This window comes from Callithrix jacchus, chromosome 6 (assembly GCF_049354715.1).
Source record: "Callithrix jacchus isolate 240 chromosome 6, calJac240_pri, whole genome shotgun sequence".
Lineage (NCBI taxonomy): Eukaryota > Metazoa > Chordata > Mammalia > Primates > Cebidae > Callithrix > Callithrix jacchus.
Window position 1 is genome coordinate 98585871 of NC_133507.1, and position 18565 is coordinate 98604435.

The following is an 18565-nucleotide window of genomic DNA, read 5'->3' on the forward strand; positions in this document are numbered from 1 at the left end:
ACCATATGTAGCTGGAAGTTTGGACAGATTTTTGTATGGGTCATTTATATGTGAGTAGATGAATATTAGTATGTCAGATCTCATTTCAGTTAATGCAGATCAGTTAACTTGAAATTGAAATGTTAGAGAAAAATATTAAATTCCATGTTGGGGACAGGAATTAGAAAATTGCAGAAGATCCTGAACCAACGTCCTGTATGAATAGGATCTTGATGATAGATGGATAATAGCATTGGGATATAGGAGATGAGCATTTGAATGGAATACACTTGACAAATGAGCTCAGCTGATGCCTTGGCTTTCTTAAAAACCTTGAAGTAGGCTGGTTGTGGTGGTTCACACTTGTAATCTCAGCACTTTGGGAAGTCAAGGTGGGTGAATTACTCGAGCTTAGGAGTTCAAGATGAGCTTGGGCAACATGGCAAGAGCCTGTCTCTACCAAAAAACACAAAAAATTAGCTGGGCATGTGGCATGTGCCTGTAGGCCCAGCTACTTGGGAGGCTTAGGTGAGAGTACTGCTTGTGCCCAGGAGGTCGAAGCTGCAATGAGCTGGCATTGCACCATTGTACTGCAGTCTGGGCAGCAGAGCAAGACCCTGTCTCATAAATAAATAAATAACCCTGAAGCTTTAGGTATGTAAATAAAATATGTTTCATACTGCTTAGGAAAGATATAGCTGTTTTTAAAAAAATCAGTTATAGCGCGGTGGCTCACGTCTGTAATCCCAGCACTTTGGGAGGCCGAGGCGGGTGGATCACGAGGTCAAGAGATCGAGACCATCCTGGTCAACATGGTGAAAGCCCGTCTCTACTACAAATACAAAAAATTAGCTGGGCATGGTGGCGCGTGCCTGTAATCCCAGCTACTCAGGAGGCTGAGGTGGGAGAATTGCCTGAACCCAGGAGGCGGAGGTTGCGGTGAGCTGAGATCGCGCCATTGCACTCCAGCCTGGGTAACAAGAGCGAAACTCTGTCTCCAAAAAAAAAAAAAAAAAAATTAGTTATATACGTGCACATAGTTTAAAAGTATTGGTATACGTATTCTAACAAAAACTAGGAGTACCCTGCATGTTTCTCTCCTTATTTTCTATTTCTAGAGGCAGACACTTCTTGAAACTCTTCTTAGTTGCTGCTTTCGCTGATTGTCTCTTTAGCTGTGTATTACTTGGTTATATTGCAACTTCAGATTTTTTTTTAGTGTTAGGCTCTTTTTTTGTTTGTTTTGGAGACAGGGTCTTGCTCTGTCACCCAGTGCAGTGACTCAGTTGTGGCTCACTGCAGCCTTCCCAGTCAGACTTCATTTTTTTATAAATCGGAATTTCTGTGGGTGGATCCTAGGGTATATGAATATTTAAAGGTTCTGTATTTTTTTTTCTTCTGTGCATTCTTTGTTTTGCGGGCGGGGAGAGGGGGATACAGTCGCACTTTGTCATCCAGGCTGGAGTGCAGTGGCACGATCTTGGCTCACTGCAACCTCCCCCTCCCAGGTTGAAGCGATACTTCTGCCTCAGCCTCCTGAGTAGCTGGAATTACAGGTGCCTGCCACCACATCCAGCTAATTTTTGTATTTTTAGTACAACCATGGTTTTACCCTGTTGGCCAGGCTGGGCTCAAACCCCTGACCTCAGGTGATCCGCCCACCTTGGCCTCTCAAAATCCCAGGATTACAGGCTTGAGCCACCACGCCTGGCCTATTTGGTGCATTTTTGGTTAAAAACTACTAAAAAAAAAAAGGTCACAGAGATATAGCACAGTAATGAATGGCCCTGTTTGTTCCTTTTACTTACAGATGGTATAGGAGATAAACTATCTTATAGGTAGGAAAAGGACTATGGGAAGGTTAATTTGTGTGTGTGTGTGTGTGTGTGTGTGTGTGTGTGTATTACTGTTTTAGGTAAGTACTGAAGAGTACAGCCAACAAAGGACAATGTAAAGAATTTACAAGTTCTGTGTTAGCAGTTTGATAACACTTTTAAAAATGAGTATTACAGAACACATTTTTGTCAGGTTGTTAATATTCTCCATACAGATTTTGGAGAAGTAAATTTTTTTTTATAGTTTGAGCAAATGATAGGTTATCAGGTTAAAGTGTCACTGTGGGATCATAAGTGTCACAATGTTTTGAGAACTGAAGCCTCTTTAGAAGATTTCACAGTCTGAAGCTGAAAATGGTTGTCAAAGATCGTGGATATGTTCATAGAAAATAAAATTTTTAGGATTCCACTTCTGCTGTTCGCTTACTAACTAAGCCATTTTCTGCCAGCACATGAGCTTGTCTTTAAATTACTTACAGAGTCAGCTGAGTTGAGCTCTATTGTGTTTTTCCTAACAGATAAGATATACCCTAGTCTGTAGGTTAGGTTCTCAAGGCTCAATATGAGCCACATTTTCATATCTGGTGTTATTTCTCTTAGAGTTCCTTATGTACAATCCTCAGCATGCTTCAAAAAGATAGATTTTTGGCTGCCGGGTTCTTTTCTTTTTTTATGAAAATGAAAGTCAGTAGAATCTTTCTTAGTGATGTTTTACTTTATCTAAATTAAAAGATTTCGTATTATTATGTGTCACTTTGATAATGTTAAATCTCTCTTCACTGTATGCACAGCCTGTAAATAATTTAAAACTAATCTTAAAAACTGGAAAAAAATTGACACATGCCTAATAATCGGTACAGTTATAGACCCAGTTTAATAAGGAATATTATCTCTCAATTATTACAACCTAATTATAAAAATGAGTGGCTGAGGAGATATTTTGTTCATTTTTAATAAACCACACTTGTTTGTTTTTGACCAAATAGAGCTAGATTTTGATTATTTGTTTATTTAGAGACACTGTCTCTCTCTGTCACCCAGGCTGGAGTGTGGTGGTCTGAATTCCTATGGTCAAGCAATTTTTCTTCCTCAGTCTCTCAATTAGCTGGAATTACATGTGTGTGTTTTCATGCCAGCTAAGTTTTAAACTTTTTGTGGGGACAGGGTCTCACTATGTTGCCCAGGCTGGTATCAAACGCTGGACCTCAAGTGATCCTCCTGCCTTGGCCCCTAGCGCACTGAGATTATAGGTGTGAGCCAGCATGCCCAGCATCAAGTTGTTGGTTTTTGTTTTTTTAAGTTAGTTTTTTAAAAAGTGTGCTCTTCTTGCCTGGCAGCTGTTTGGAAGTAGTAAGTTTATTTTGACTATGGTATACCATCATTTAAATATACAGCTGATACTTGTTATTCAAAGTAGATGTGTCAAAAAGTTCTTGAGATCACTGAATTAGTGAAAATTGAGCTATTGATTGCTCCTAGGGGAAATACAGTGTTAGGTTTCTGTGAGCCTCTGGTAACATTTTTGTTATCCCATCAATGATTACCCTTGTTTCATGTGTGTTTCTGTTTAAAGGCACTGCATTTAGTGTATTATTTTAGTATATTCATTTATGAGGATTGAATTGAACTAACAGCCGATAGCACTAGAACATGTCTGAACAAAGCGATCTGACTTGCTTTTTCTCTGAAGACACATCACAACCTCCTTTTGCTTACTAGCCAGCACTTCAGCAGTATGCTTGGGGGGGCATTTTAAATTGCGAAATCACTAACAAAAATATGAAAACTGTGGCACTAAATAGAACTGTGAAAAGGACACTGGTGAAAGCTGACACCAGAAGGCAGTGTCATCCTGTTCAACCTCAACTGGGAAAGTATACACCAGTGGAGTCAAATTTTTGTTGCTCTATAATTGTGCTTGTCCGTGAATGACTATATGTTGATTTTGGGGTTATAAATATGTTTTAGCGAGTAGGTAAATTCACAAATATGGAATCATGAATAATGAGGTTTGACTACATTTATTTATTTCATTCTCTATTGATGGACTTATGGGATTTTCCTCTTACAAACAAGGCTACAGTAAATATGCACATGTAATAGCATACATTTTTGGGGAATTTCTTCAGGGTTTGTTCTAAGAAGTGGAGTTACTAGTATGTCGATTTAAAATTTTACTAGCTATTTGTATTAGTCCATTTTCATGCTGCTGATAAAGATACCTGAGACTGGGCAGTTTACAAAAGAAAGGTTTAATTGGACTTTACAGTTCTACATGGCTAGGAAGCCTCACAATCATGGTGTGGAAGGCAAGGAGGAGGAGTCCTGTCTTACATCGTGGCAGCAGGCAAAGAAGGAATGAGGCAGACGCAAAAGCAGAAACCCCTATAAAACTATCAGATCTTGTTTGACTTAACTCACTACCATGAGAACAGTATGGGGGAAACCACCCCATGATTCAGTTATCTCTCACCACATCCCGCCCACAACACATGGGGATTATGGGAGTGCAATTCAAGATGATTTGGATGGGGACACAGAGCCAGACTATGTTACTGTTTTATTTTTGCCAAATTATTCTCCAGAGTGGTTATATCAATATATACACCCACAAGCACTGTATGGAAGTTTCCATTTATCCAGACTTTTGCCAGCTCATAATACATGTATGACTTTACATGTTTGCTATTCTGATAGTTATAAAATCATCGTAATTTTATTTGAGTTTTCTCTGATTTCAGTTTCTTCAATTTGAATCTGTTACATACTGCTATTAATAGTTTCTAAAAGGCCTTTTGTTTTTGAGCTGAAAACTTTGTTTAACCTTTTATTGTGATATTTGTCAGTAGTGATATGATCTCTATTATAAATCCAATTTATTTTTCAGTTTGCTAATCCAGACTTTACACAACCTATCTCAGAAGTTGTAGATGAAGTAATTCAGAATTGTCCTATTGATGTCAGACGTCCTCTCTACAAGGTATTTATAACAAAATTGTTTTTCAGGGTCTTTCTTTAAAAAAACTTTTATATATTCTGTTTTTTGATTTTAAACACCTTTTATAAAACGGATAGAGCATTTCAGTACTGTATATCTTTAAACTTTTCTCTTTTTAAATATTATATTTATTTTCTCTCCACTAATGTAGAATATTGTCCTCTCTGGAGGTTCAACCATGTTCAGGGACTTTGGACGTCGCTTGCAAAGAGATTTGAAAAGAACTGTAGATGCCCGTCTGAAATTAAGTGAGGAATTGAGTGGCGGTAGATTGAAGGTTGGTTTTTCTCAATTATTGGTGAGAAGGTTGAGGGTGCCTGGATTGGGATGAGAAATATTTGCCAACATTCACTCTGATTTAGAAAAATAAGAGGAACCTGTCAGGAAATGGTTAATGTTATAGATTCACGTTCATGATATTCTGGATCATTTGATTCTCTTAGAATATTGTCTGCGTTTCTGGAAAATAATTTTTAGTAATTTCTGTGGAAAGATTTTTTTTTCTACCTCTCTCGTAGATAATTCATAGAGTTCTTTGCATACACCAACAATACAATTCACAAAATTTTGTATACCACTATAGAAGGACAACACAGCTGAGTTGACCTTGATGCCAATGTTGAGTAGTCAAGCCTGCTCTCAGAAACAGACTTCAGGGCTGGGCGTGGTGGCTCATGCTTGTAATCCCAGCACTTTGGGAAGCTGAAATGGGTACACCAGAGGTCAGGCACTCGAGACCAGCCTGACTAACAAGGTGAAACCCTGTCTCTACTAAAAACACAAAAAATAGCCGGGCATGGTGGCAGGCACCTGTAGTCCCAGCTACTTGGGAGGCTGAGACAGGAGAATGGCTTGAACCTGGGAGGTGGAGGTTACAGTGAGCCGAGATCGTGCCACTGCATTCTATCTAGCCTGAGTGATGGCTATGTCTCAAAAACAAAACAAAACAAAACAAAACTGGGATCTAAAGCTCCCACATAGCAACCTCAAAGTGTGCAGTCAAATTGGTGGTTTAGCAAAGCAACCTTTGTATTGCATGTCCCGGACCTTTGGATTTGAGGTTAAAAAAATCAAAATTAATTTAAAATTCTCAGATGTCTACTTTCTCTGTTTAGAGATAGATTTTTCATTTTTTTAATTCTTGTTAAATATTGAAGCAGAACATTGATTCAGAGGATAAGTTGCTAAATAAAACACCTTCTTGGAAAATTACCAAGAATGAGGACTTTATCTGATATTTCCACAATCATTCAGAATTACTTAAAAGTAAAGTACAACACTCTAGGGTTTGCTGATTGTTGAGAAATTGCATGACAGTTGACTGTATTCAGCACCTATATTTTGATTGTCTTAAGTAAACCTATCCCTAGGAGTGCAGTAAAAAGTTATGTTTTGGGTGGAAGGCAAAATATTGAACTCTGTCCCCATACTGTCATGACTTCACATTTCAGGAAGTCTACTCAATAGACTTTTAAAATGTTGCCTTTGCTTTTGCATCTTCTTCCCAACCAACCAAACCACCAGTCCACCCACTCATTCATCCATTCATCTGCCCATCCATCTACTCCCCTTACCCACATACCTATCTATCCTACCTTCTACCTTAAAAAAGAAGTCATTGAGTTTTACAAGTATAGTTTTAAATTCTCTGTTCTGGGAATCATACTAATTACATTGACTGTGTGAATATTGTGCATGTCGGGAGTTTTTCCAATTTTTTTTTGTTAGAATACTTAAAAATTGAAGTTGATTATCTTAATGGTGTGGTTATGGATATATTAAATAACTTTAGCTCTTAATGATTCATTACAGATATATAAGTAAGAAATAATGCTGTATGTTTTTGAGTATAGTATTTTAATAAAGTAAGAATATTTAACATTTTTAAGCTCTTTGCACACTTGTAAATACGAAATGTAAATAAGAAATAATTTACCCAGTGATCAGTACTATATCGACATATCTAAAAAAACAGGTTGGATATCCCTTTTTTGAATTGTTTTGTACCAGAAGTGTTTCATATTTTGTGTTTTTCTGGATTTTGGAGTATTTGCATTATATAACTGATTCAACATCCTTAATCCAAAAATCTGAAATCATGAGCATTTCCTTTGAGCATCATGTTGGTGCTCAAAAAGTTTTTGAATCTTGGAGCATTTTGGATTTTCAGACTTAGGATGCTCATCATGTAAAGGAGAAACCTTGTGTTCTGGAGGACTCTGCCCTCTTCACCTTAATTTTACTTAAGTAGTAACTTTTATTGGTCTTAATAGCATGTCTTTATATATCTGTATTTATGTCTGGCTTTATTCTCCTTCAGTCTATAATTTTTAACGGCAACCAGACAGCTTTGAAAAAAGCCATATCATTCTGTTTCTATAAACATGTGTAAACACACACACACACACACACACACACTCTCTCTCTCTCTCTCTCTCTCTCTCTTTCCCTCTCTCTGAATTGCAGATATGATAGTTGATTATCCCCAAATATTTTAGCGTATTTCTGAAATCAAGAACATTATTACAGTTATTAAAATCATGAAATTAACCTTGATCCAGTACTGTTATCTAGTTGTGGAACCAATTCTAATTTTACCAGTTGTTTCACTAATGTCCCTTATAGCAAAAAGAAAACAAAATACCTTTTTTCCCCATATCCAGGATCCAACCAAGGATTGCATGTTTCATTTACTTACTGTGCCGCTTTCATCTGTAACATAGTCAATGTTTCTTGTCTTTCGTTACCATAACATTTTTGCAGAGGACAGTCATGTATTTTGTACAGTATTTCTACTTGAGTAGGTTCAGATTATGTACTTTTGGCAGTGATACCAGAGAGTTGATGTTGTATCATTTTTAGTGCATTGTATCAGTAAACACATGGTAGGATTTGTCCTGTGTGTTAACTTTGAGCATTTGGTTGAAGTTGTGTCTGCCAGGTTTCTTCACTATAAAGATATATGTTTTCCTTTATATTTAATAAGAATCTTATGAGGAGACACTTCTAGACTATCTTGTTTCTCATTAAAGTTTCAGTCACTGGTTTTTAGCATCCATTGTGATTCTTTCCTGAAACAGTTGTTACTGTGGTAGTTGCTAAATGGCATTTTGCAAATTCCATCATTTCTTCTATATTTCTAAGTCTTGTTTTACTATAAGGAAGAGTTTTCCCTTCTCCCACATTCATTGATTCTTTTAGTAATATCCTTATGAATTCCTGATTCTCATTTTGTAGTTTGTATCTTTTTTTTTTTTTTGAAAACAAAGTCTCACTCTGTCACCCAGGCTGGAGTGCAGTGGCTCAGTCTCGGCTTACCAGAACCTCTGCCTCCTGGGCTCAAGCGATTCTCCTGTCTCAGGCCCCCGAGTAGCTGGGATTACAGGAAAGCTAATTTTTGTACTTTTAGTAGAGATGGGGTTTCACAGTGTTGGTCAGACTGGTCTCGAACTCCTGACCTCGTGATCCGTCCACCTTGGCCTCCCAAAATACTGGGATTACAGGCATGAGCCACAGCTGGTCTGTATCTTTAATATCACTGTGATATGATACTATCATTAATACCATTCATATCATTAATTTTAATGCCACATTTTTTTTTTTCAAACTTGATGGGGGGGAGTTATTCAAGTGGCTCTTACATGTTTTTGATGTAGCCCCATCGTTTTTTTGCCTACTTACATACTTCATGGCACAGTGAAGTGTTTCAGGCTGATCTTGTACTTTCTCTTTTCTGGCCCTGGAATCAGCCCATTTTTCTCCTTTGCTTCCTTCAAGACACCCTTGTCTTGTTCCTTTCAATGGAGAATGTTACTAAGAACCAAGTTTTGGATACTAGATGTGCTCATTGCTACTGGGATATCACTGAGTCTAGGCCTTCTCAGTGATCAGAGCTAGGGTTTGTGTGTGTGTCTATACATCTATATCTAATTCTCTATATAAATTGAAAACCATGAATTTATACTGATGTCTCCAGTTATAGAGGGTTCACTCTAGTTTTCTGCCCTTCATATTGTAATGCCCTTCTCTGACAGAATCCTGGCTCTTATTATCTGTAATATATTTATCTTTTTGCTTAATCCTGGAATATGTATATAATAGTTTCAGAATTGTTAATCTATACCACTGTGAAAAATAGACCTACAACTAGAGTTTAATATTTGCTTATATTTTATCTTCAGCCTGAAGGCGATCAAAATATTGTGTTCACAAGTTGCTTGAGTTAGTCCCTTTCCTCAACTTAGTGTGCTTATGTTTGAAAAAAGTACAATTTAATTTTTTTTTTGTTGTACTTTGCCCCATATACCTCCCCTTCTTTTAAGGTGTTACTTTTTAATATGCAAAACACTAACGTGATTCTTAAAGTCAGAACTATATAAAATGTGTGCTCATTGTTGTTTTCCTTCCATTTATTCCCTCCCTATCTCTTTCACTGTGTTCTCAACCCCTTTCCTCTGTAGACAGCCAATCTCAGTTGTTTCTGGTTTGTAAGATACCACCTGAATTTGGTACAAATATTATTTTTGTGTATGTACATTTAAGGTTAAATGACACAGAAATTGTTATCTCAATTTACTGTTAAAATGATCTTACTATGTCTTCTTATAGCCAAAACCTATTGATGTACAAGTCATTACACACCACATGCAGCGATACGCAGTTTGGTTTGGAGGATCAATGCTGGCTTCCACGGTGAGTGTGATGAAGCTTACTTTTATTTTAGTTTACTATTTTATTTATTTTTGTGACGGAGTTTTGCTCTTGTCACCCAGGTTGGAGTGCAATGGCATGATCTTGGCTCACTGCAGCCTCCACCTCCTGGGTTCAGGTGATTTTCCTTCCCCAGCCTACCAAGTGGCTGAGACTACAAGGCGTGCGCCACCAGGCCCGGCTAATTTTGTATTTTTAGAAGAGACTGGGTTTCATCATGTTGTCCAGGCTGCTCTTGAACTGACCTTGGGTGATCTGCCCACCTCAGCCTCCCAAAGTGTTGGGATTACAAGTTTGAGCCACTGCACCCAGCCTTTATTATTATCTCACTGTGTTGCCCAGGCTGGTCTCAAACTCCTGGGCTCAAGTGATCCAAACCTCAGCCTCCCAAAGTGCTGAGTTTATAGATGTGAACCACCATACCTGGCTGAGGCTTATGTTAAAATTTATATGTATATATTTTTTTAAGATAGGAGTCTGTCAGTACTTAGAGCAGAACAAAACAAATTCCTTTAAATTTTATCTAAAAATAATTGGAAGCTTTTTATGCATATGTTTGTAGTATTTTAAAAAATGAAAATAATTTAAATTTAATTGGAAGTCATTTGAATTTAATGTTTATATATATTTTTTAGCTTGCTAGACATTTTAGAGTGACCATTTTATCCTATGTTTTAAAGTTTATCTGTAGGGAAAGGTCCATTAAAATTGGTAATTTAGTCATTAGAAGGTCCTTGTTTGTTCTTTTTAAGTATTTAAAAACATTAAGGTAAAAGTTTCACTGCATAGGCAATATGCTATTCTACACTGAGTTAAGGGAGTTGTTCAAGGACCGTGTCCCCAAATTAAAATGTCTTTAAAGCCCCCTTAAAAGGTGTTCTAATACCGTTAGCGTAAGAAGTATTGGTACTTTGTCCTGGTAGTGCATGGAATATTAAAATGAAGGAGATTTCATCTGAATTATTGTGTAACTATACAACTTTAGATTTAAAACTGTTTCCAAAATAGGAGGTGAAAGTTACTTCCTTCCTAAATTTTAGTCTTCTTCAATTGGGCCATATAACCGAGTTGAGTTTGTGACTTTCTCCTGAGAAATGAGGTAACACAACATGGAACAGTCTGTCTTTTCCAGACCTTGAGTGAGGAAGGCAAATGATCTAGACATTTTTTAGAACTAGGTGAAAAATAGTCATAGCATGACTAGTAGTAGTCTACCTGTACCTTAGGCGAATGCTGCTGCTTTACATTACTGGTGCAGTGAAAGTGTGGGAAAGTCCCAACAGAACAGACTGGACATTTGAGAACCTTCTATTCTTCTAAATTTCAGAATTCTCTCAGCAGGTGTGTGAAAGGATAGGGGGACAGGAATTAATTGCTCTTTTGGAGTTCTGATAAAGATTTATAGCTGGTTTTAAGTCATGGTTGCTGGAATTTCTAAGCTTTCATGCCATGAATGGACTAATAAATATTTTAGACTTAACATCTATTTTAAAGCATCACTCTTAAAGTATATTTCAGTATACTTTCAAGATGGTAGATTTTTGATCTTTATAAAAATATATATTTTTGTTTTCAGCCTGAGTTCTACCAAGTATGCCACACCAAAAAGGATTATGAAGAAATTGGACCTAGCATTTGTCGTCACAATCCAGTGTTTGGAGTCATGTCGTAAAATTGACTTCATAGTTATTGGGGTTAGGGAGGTGGGGAAGAGATAATCTTTCTGATTACCTGTTTTGTCTGGATGGCTGGTTTTGAGGTTTTAAACCTGACTTGAAATAGTAAGACCAAACATGATTATACAGGAGTATTTTAATAAGTTTATCAACATGCCGATGTAGAAGAGAGCGAAAGTGATTGTGTTTTTCTTTAGATTGAATATTTGAATCTTATATGTAACAAAAAGAATTGGGTTTTAGTTCTTTCTGTGCCCTGATATTTTGTATATTAATGAATTATCCAAGATTTGATGGGATTTATCCGTGTGTAGATAGCTCTATAATGCTTGAATTGTACACTTCTAAGTGTGCAATGCAAGAGCTTGTTTATATTTCATACTTTTTATACTTTGAGGAAAAAACGTCAAAGAAAAATTGTATTTGAGGGAAAAAACCATGACCAAGTAAAGGATAAATTCAAAGAATAGCCTCATGAGACTTGGCATACACACTCATGGAATTCCAGTTATTATGGAGTGCTTCCATCCCCTTCCACCCTTTTCTCCCAAAGGTTTTCTTTGCAAGTGCTTTTGGAACTAAGAGCTAGTATCTTGGATTAACTGATGCCTGCTAGTGCTTTCTGATTACTCGCATTCTGTTCCTTGCTTTAAAAGAAGAGTAAAGACAAGCGTGTTGGACCAGTATTGCAGTTCTGTAGTGTCATTTCTTATAAAAAACAAAACAACAACAATAATTTGATTATCAAAATTGGCATATTTAAAGCCTAACAACATTCTAATAAAGGCACAAATTTCTTTTTAATACTTGTTTCAGGCTCTTTAATCTCTTTATAAGTTAACTAATAAATCTATTTTCTTCAAACTTCTGCAATAGTTCTTTAAAATCACAAGTTAGCAAGCTGACTTTTTTAATGTGCTCTATACAAATACTTGTGAACTTTTAATATGTTGAGTGCTTTCATTTTGATAACTGGATCTCCATTTGATATTTTTATTTGTATAACACATTTGCAGTCTGAAAATTTTTTTTAGTGCCAGTCCCTGAACATATCATTGAAAGTTAATTTTCTTTGCCTTTTAAAATATATGGATTATGAAAAAAAGTGATGAAAATAAATTAAAACTGAATTACCTTTTCTAATGTTATTTTTGGTTTTTTGCTTTTTTAGTAGTGTAATTCTTTGTTTTTAATGTATGCGATACAATTTCTGATTGTGTTGAGATTTGGGAGTTACTGAAATCTCTGTAATGTGTATAGTAGAAAATTTCTTGTGAACTTAAACTTTTACCATTTATTTATAGAAAGATAAAATGAGAAGTGTTTTATAATCTTTTTACTAGCAATAGCAGTGAACACTTGAACTCTATTATTCATGAAAATAACACATTAGGATTAGAATACTTCTACTCAAAAGTGAAGAAGCATTAAAGTGTTTTGATTTTGTTTTTCCTATAAAGATAGAATTGGGAAGTAAACTTTAGTTTTTGTTTAGAGTGGATCTGAATATTTAAAATCTTATGGTCATTTTTGTGAATCTTCATTCTTTTAGTACAGGATCGTAAGAGACAAATTGTATATCCTATAGTTGTATTATCATCAGTATCAAAGATCTTTTTTTGTTTAACTTGAAAAAGTATTTCACAGACTTTATAAAAATACTATTCAAACAGTACCAAAGAGTAGATTAACAAAAGTAAGGTTTTTTCCCTACCCTGTCTCATGTTTACATCATTACACAGACTACTTGGAATGTCTTAGATGTCCTAGTATTGTAATTTTCTGTGTGGGTAGAAATAAATGTAGCTCCCTTATTTTACACAAATAGGAACTTACTGTATATACTGTTCTGTACTTTGCTTTATTAAAGATCTTTTGATACAGAACTATATTGATAAGCAGTAAAGATGTCATGCTCCTGGCCCAATAAAGTATTGTTAGCATTGTCGTAAATATGTCTTTTCCACCGGTGATGGTTGGGTAGTAAGTGAATAAGCTAGAAAGACATGTTTATAAAGCTGTTGATGACAATCTCAGGCTTATTTATATAGAGATGTTCTTAACTATTTACTACGAAAACATGACGGTCAAAAACTTTCTTTAAACTTATACTTATTTGGGGAAACAAAACTTCAGCCTTTCTTGTGTATTTCCTGATATCCCTTTTGCTCTACTTTTAGAGGAGTGAAGCCTAATAGGATGGAAGCAGTATTCTTATTTGTTTATATGTCTCCCCTATGATTGTATACCATTCTTTCAACTTAAAGGCAACTTCAGTTACAAATATTTAGAGGTTGGCCAAGGTGAACTAAAGTCTCTAACACTGATTAGATATCAAGCAACATGAGCATGGTACGTTGGAAAAGCAGCAACTGAAGCCAGTGATTGAATTTTTAATTCTGGTTCTGATAATTGATGATATAGCTCTTTAAACTTTGTTTTTTGTTAAAACTTGGAAAATATATTTGTATTATTTTGGACAAGTTATTTGGACTCTCTGGACCTTAATTCAGTTTACATGTAAAGTAGAGGCATTTTGCTGGATTATCCTGCAATTTCTTTGAGTTGTTAGAATATGACGTAGCTTAATATTAGCAGTGTAGTAGATTCTGACTGCAAAACCCAGCCTTTTCTATTGATTCATTTGTAGTAGTAAAGGTATTATCTAATTTATTTTTAATAGGCAGTGCTTTGATCAAGTGGGAAGTAGTAATGGACAAATAAAATCAATGATCATTATCTAACTTGATGCCTGCTTTTTAAAAAGTAAGCAATTTTTTATGTCTTAACCCTTAGACATTAATTCATGGCACATACTGTAAGTTTTCGCCCTTTTCTCATCTATCTTCTTTTCAATAGATAAAGTGGTTATCTACTGAGAACCCCAATACAAGTTTTTGAGTTGTTTTCACAGCTGCTTAAAGATCAGAATAACTATTCTTGCAGATATTTCTAGGAATATTTTTGGAAATAATATTAAATACATGGATAATAGGCCAATTATGGACCTTTATTCTTAAATTCTATAGAAAAGAACTAGAGAATATAGAAATAGAAACTTCTTCTTTCACATAACCCTAAGGATGATACTAGAATATTTATAGGATTACTGAGGAGATTATTTGTGTTGTAAAAGCTTATTTGTACCATAGAAAATAATGCTTTTGTTCCTCTTCCTCTTCATTCTGGGGTAATCTGTCAATAGTGAAGTCAGTCATTTCCCCCTTTTCTTACCAGCTCAACCTTAATTCCTGTGACTCATTCTTTATTATCTTTCCTAGTTCGTAGTCAGTGAGGCATGAATACCTTGAATAATCCTCTGAAGTCTCTCTGTTAGCATCCAGATTTCCAGCTCAGGTTAATTGGTCCTAATTGTATTAGCTGGTACAAATTATCCAAAAGCTATGCAGACTCTGGGAGCAAAATGTTGTACTCAGTTTGGAATCCTGTGTTTTAGAAAATATTTCATTGTAACAGCACCTTGTATGTATAGTTGGCCAGTGACAGAGTTGTTATTGACAAGTTATGTGGAACTTTCACAGCAAATCTTGACAGTAAATACTTTGCTCTTGTATTAGGTTTATATCCTGAATTGACCTTTAACAAGAATCTTTAGATCTGCTGAAGGGCTGGGGGAATGGCTTTTGGACTTCAGTGAAAAAGAATTTCTTCTACTCATTGTTGATAACTCTTTAATACTGTATAAATGTTTATCCTTTTCCACATAATTTGTTTTCTATTAAAAAATTTGCCTTGGTCTTGATAGAATCTTAAATAAACTAAAATCTGTGGTTGTTTGAGGTATTCTCCATGCCATAACCCTATATAGCATTTGGAACTTGGGTGCTGAAATTAAATAGAACCTATTTGAGTTAAGAATTTATTACTAGTGCTTCAGTGGTCACAGGAACAATAAAAAAGGAACAATGATAGAAATACATGATTTAGGAAAGAAGGCAATTAAAAAAGCTGAAAGAAAAAAATGAAGAAAGTATACAATTTTCTATTTTGATTTAGCAATTACTTGTTTTCTAGTGTTCTATCAGTTTTGGTGACTTTTATAATTACATTAAAATGAAGATGACAAAGTTTCACTTTTATTTTCAAGCACCAGCATTCACTTATTACCCATATATTGCATCAGGTTTTGGGCCTTCAGTTCCAGAAGCATTTATTGACTGTCTAAATACTGTGCATAAAGATGAATAAATATTCTGTCCTTGGCTTAGAGGCTAGTGTAATAGTGAAGGCACTCTTAGAGGAGGGACAGATATTTTGCCTAGATAAGATGTGAGAGATAGTAAGTGTAGAATTTCTTTTCATTAAAACAGTAGTGGTAGTTGTTTAGAGGGGGAAATTCAGCTATTTAAGGTGGAAGTGGGACTTACAAAAGTGGGACTATGGTTTAAAAATTAGTATTTTGCTCCTAAAATTTTTACCTAAATGTTACATTCAACAACAGATGAAGAAAGTAATTCTACAGTAGGATCTGCTTTATTCATTTCATGTTTCCAGTGCCTTACATACTGCTTGGCATATGGTAGTTGTTCAGTAGATGTGTTTGATCAATGAATGAATAAATAAAAATTATTTTTCATGTTAAAATTAAAACTTTGAATTACACGAGTATGCAACTTTTGTTCGTTTGCCCATATTTGTCAAATATGACCAAATTAATTACATTTTTTCATCTTCCTATAGTTTCTACCTTAAAAGTGATATTCTATGTAAAATAGTTGGGGATTAAGTGATCATAAGTGTTTTGAACTTAGTCTTAAATAGTTGTCTAGGTCTTCAATCATTTTGAAATCTCTATAGTGTAAATGGTCGTAGGCTCTAAATCAGATCATTGTACTAAGATCGTTGAAATATCCTAAAATGTAACATTCAACATCAGCAGTAGAAACATGACTAATTTCTACCTCTGGCTTTTATTGATCCGACTGACTCTCTTTTGTTTTCCAGATCCCAAGTTAAACCACTTGATTCAAAGATGACTTAATTCTTTGTTTTTGATGAATAAGATTCAAGGTTAGGCCAGGCACGGTGGCTGTAATCCTAGCATTTTAGTAGGCTGAGTTGGGTAGATCACGAGGTTAGGAGTTTGAGACCAGCCTGACCAACTTGGTGAAACCCTGTCTGTACTAAAAATATAAAAATTAGCTGGGTGTGGTGATGCATGCCTGTAATCCTAGCTTCTCAGGATGCTGAGGCAAGAGAATTGCTTGATCCTGGTAGGCGAAGTTTGCAGTGAGCTGAGATTATGCCATTGCACTCCAGCCTGGGCGACAGAGTGAGACTTCATCTCGGGGGGGCGGGGAGAAGATTGCAGTAGATTGTTAATCTTATTTGGAATTATATTAGAAAGTTGATATTGGAATTGGAACCCCAAACATCTTTTTCTTATTGGAGGTACATGGGATCTTTCCCAAATAAATTCCTGAGCAACAAGAAAATCTGAGACTTGTTTTTGATGCCATAATGATTAGTTGGAATAATATATACATTTATGAGATGACTAAAGTACTACTGGGGTAATTTCTACTGCAGTGGACTGATTTTTCTTACCCAAGACCTTGAAAGATGAGTGTTTTAGTAGATGGAGAATATGTGGGGAAGATATTTTAGATATGGTAGGAGCAACTTGAGTACAGCAGTTGGGGAAGGGATTAGCATATTGTGATTAGGAGAAGTTAAGTTAGGAGAAGAATGGGAGAAAAGATTGAAGGAAATCTTGACACCTTCAAACACAAACATTGGTTGAAAAAACTGATGCAGTTCAGGGTGGAATCACACAAGACTGACATAAATAGCATGTGGAAAAGTGATTGCAAAGGCCACACAAGTAGTGGCAGAATAGAACTTACTGGTAATAATTCTTTTGATATTTTACTGAGTAGCATATGGTTTATTATTTTTTTTTTCAAAATTTGGCAACATTTCTTACCTTCTCTGACCCATTCTATTGGGGAAGTTGATAGCAACATTATTGTGCTAGACTACCAGAGGGAGGTATCAGATGACCAAGTTATGTATGATACTACAGTTACCAGACTAATGTGCTGAACCTCATGCAGGAGCCTAGAACTCAGCAACCTTGTTGAGATTGGATTGGACTTTATCATTAGGCAATGAGCTCTTAAAAGAAAAATGACATTCCATATATAGAAAAACCATGGGGATTTCAGACTTGCCTAATCTAGCTTGTCCACGGGCATACTTGAGATCTTTCACATTTTGGCTCTGTATCTCCACATTGGTGCTAGATTTGTGTACCTTGTTTCTGATCTCACTAATACTGAAGGTTCAACTTGCCAGTGACAAAACTCGATCTTTTATGAATTAGAAAGCACTTCACTTGGCTTTAAAGACTGGTAAAGCATTTTTAAGCTACAAATAAAAGGGAAGTTTGTGATGATATTATAAAATACAATGCTCGGCATGTGGCAGATGCTTAAATGTTTGTTGAATAAAGTTTTCTGGATCGAAAAGGACATGGAGACAGTTTTTATCCGTGATCTTATCACTGTTTTGATCCTGTAATGAAAAAGATTATTTACAATACAGGCAAGGGGATATTGATTTTTAAGACATATTACATATTGGTGCAAATTAAAGTTAGTATTTGCACAATCATTTATAGCTGTCTTAAAATTTTCATTTTAAAATGAAAATGGCCCATTGAAAAAATGGATCAGCCCTTATACGTGTATATATGTTTTAATGACCTCTAGCTCAGAGATCTGCTAGTGATCTCACCTTTAGATAACATCTGAGTTGAATGTCTGTGGAGTCCCCTGCCACTGGTATATCTCAAAAGAAATAGCATTATTTGGTCTGGGCAGTACTATGGTTTTCTATTTATCTTCACCTCTATAAAGTAGAAGGTTACAGTTCTGTGGACAATATTCCTCAGGGTACTAGAACAATGAATGAAATAGTTACATGTATTTTCCCCTCAAGGAGAAGGAAATGACTTCCTAAACCCCAAGTGGAAGATTTTTCAGTCATTAGTATTCTAGTACTCTTTGAAATTGAGGTAGTTACATGCCTTTGAACTGTTTCACAAAGTTGACAAATGACATTTAGCCAGGTGATGGAAGAAGTGGCAGATGTGGCTGCTCAGCTTACTCGTTGAGTCCACCCACTAGATGTCTCTCTTTTCTGCCCTTATCTATAAGTGAATATATTTCAATAAGGCTTGCTATTAAAAGCAAATTGAATGTGGACTATGGAAATAATGCATTTTATTTTCCCATTTAAAGCATGCCATTTTCAGTAATATACCCATGACTTCAGTAAACCCAAAGGTTCTTTAGGCTGTGACAGTAATATGCAGTGGGATTTATCAGCAGTATTGATTTGGA

General features: G+C 35.7%; 1 protein-coding gene across 2 annotated transcripts in view; it reads left to right on the forward strand.

Annotated features, from left to right (window-relative positions):
* Positions 1-12346, forward strand: part of ACTR3 (actin related protein 3) — a 69370-nt gene extending 57024 nt beyond the window's left edge. For both annotated transcript variants that reach the window (XM_002749510.7, XM_035305073.3), the window contains exons 9-12: positions 4702-4794; positions 4964-5089; positions 9421-9504; positions 11099-12346. In XM_002749510.7, coding sequence (XP_002749556.1) covers positions 4702-4794; positions 4964-5089; positions 9421-9504; positions 11099-11194 — 399 coding nt within the window. In that variant the 3' untranslated portion in view covers positions 11195-12346. The remainder of the gene's footprint in view (positions 1-4701; positions 4795-4963; positions 5090-9420; positions 9505-11098) is intronic.
* Positions 12347-18565: the final 6219 nt, after the last annotated feature.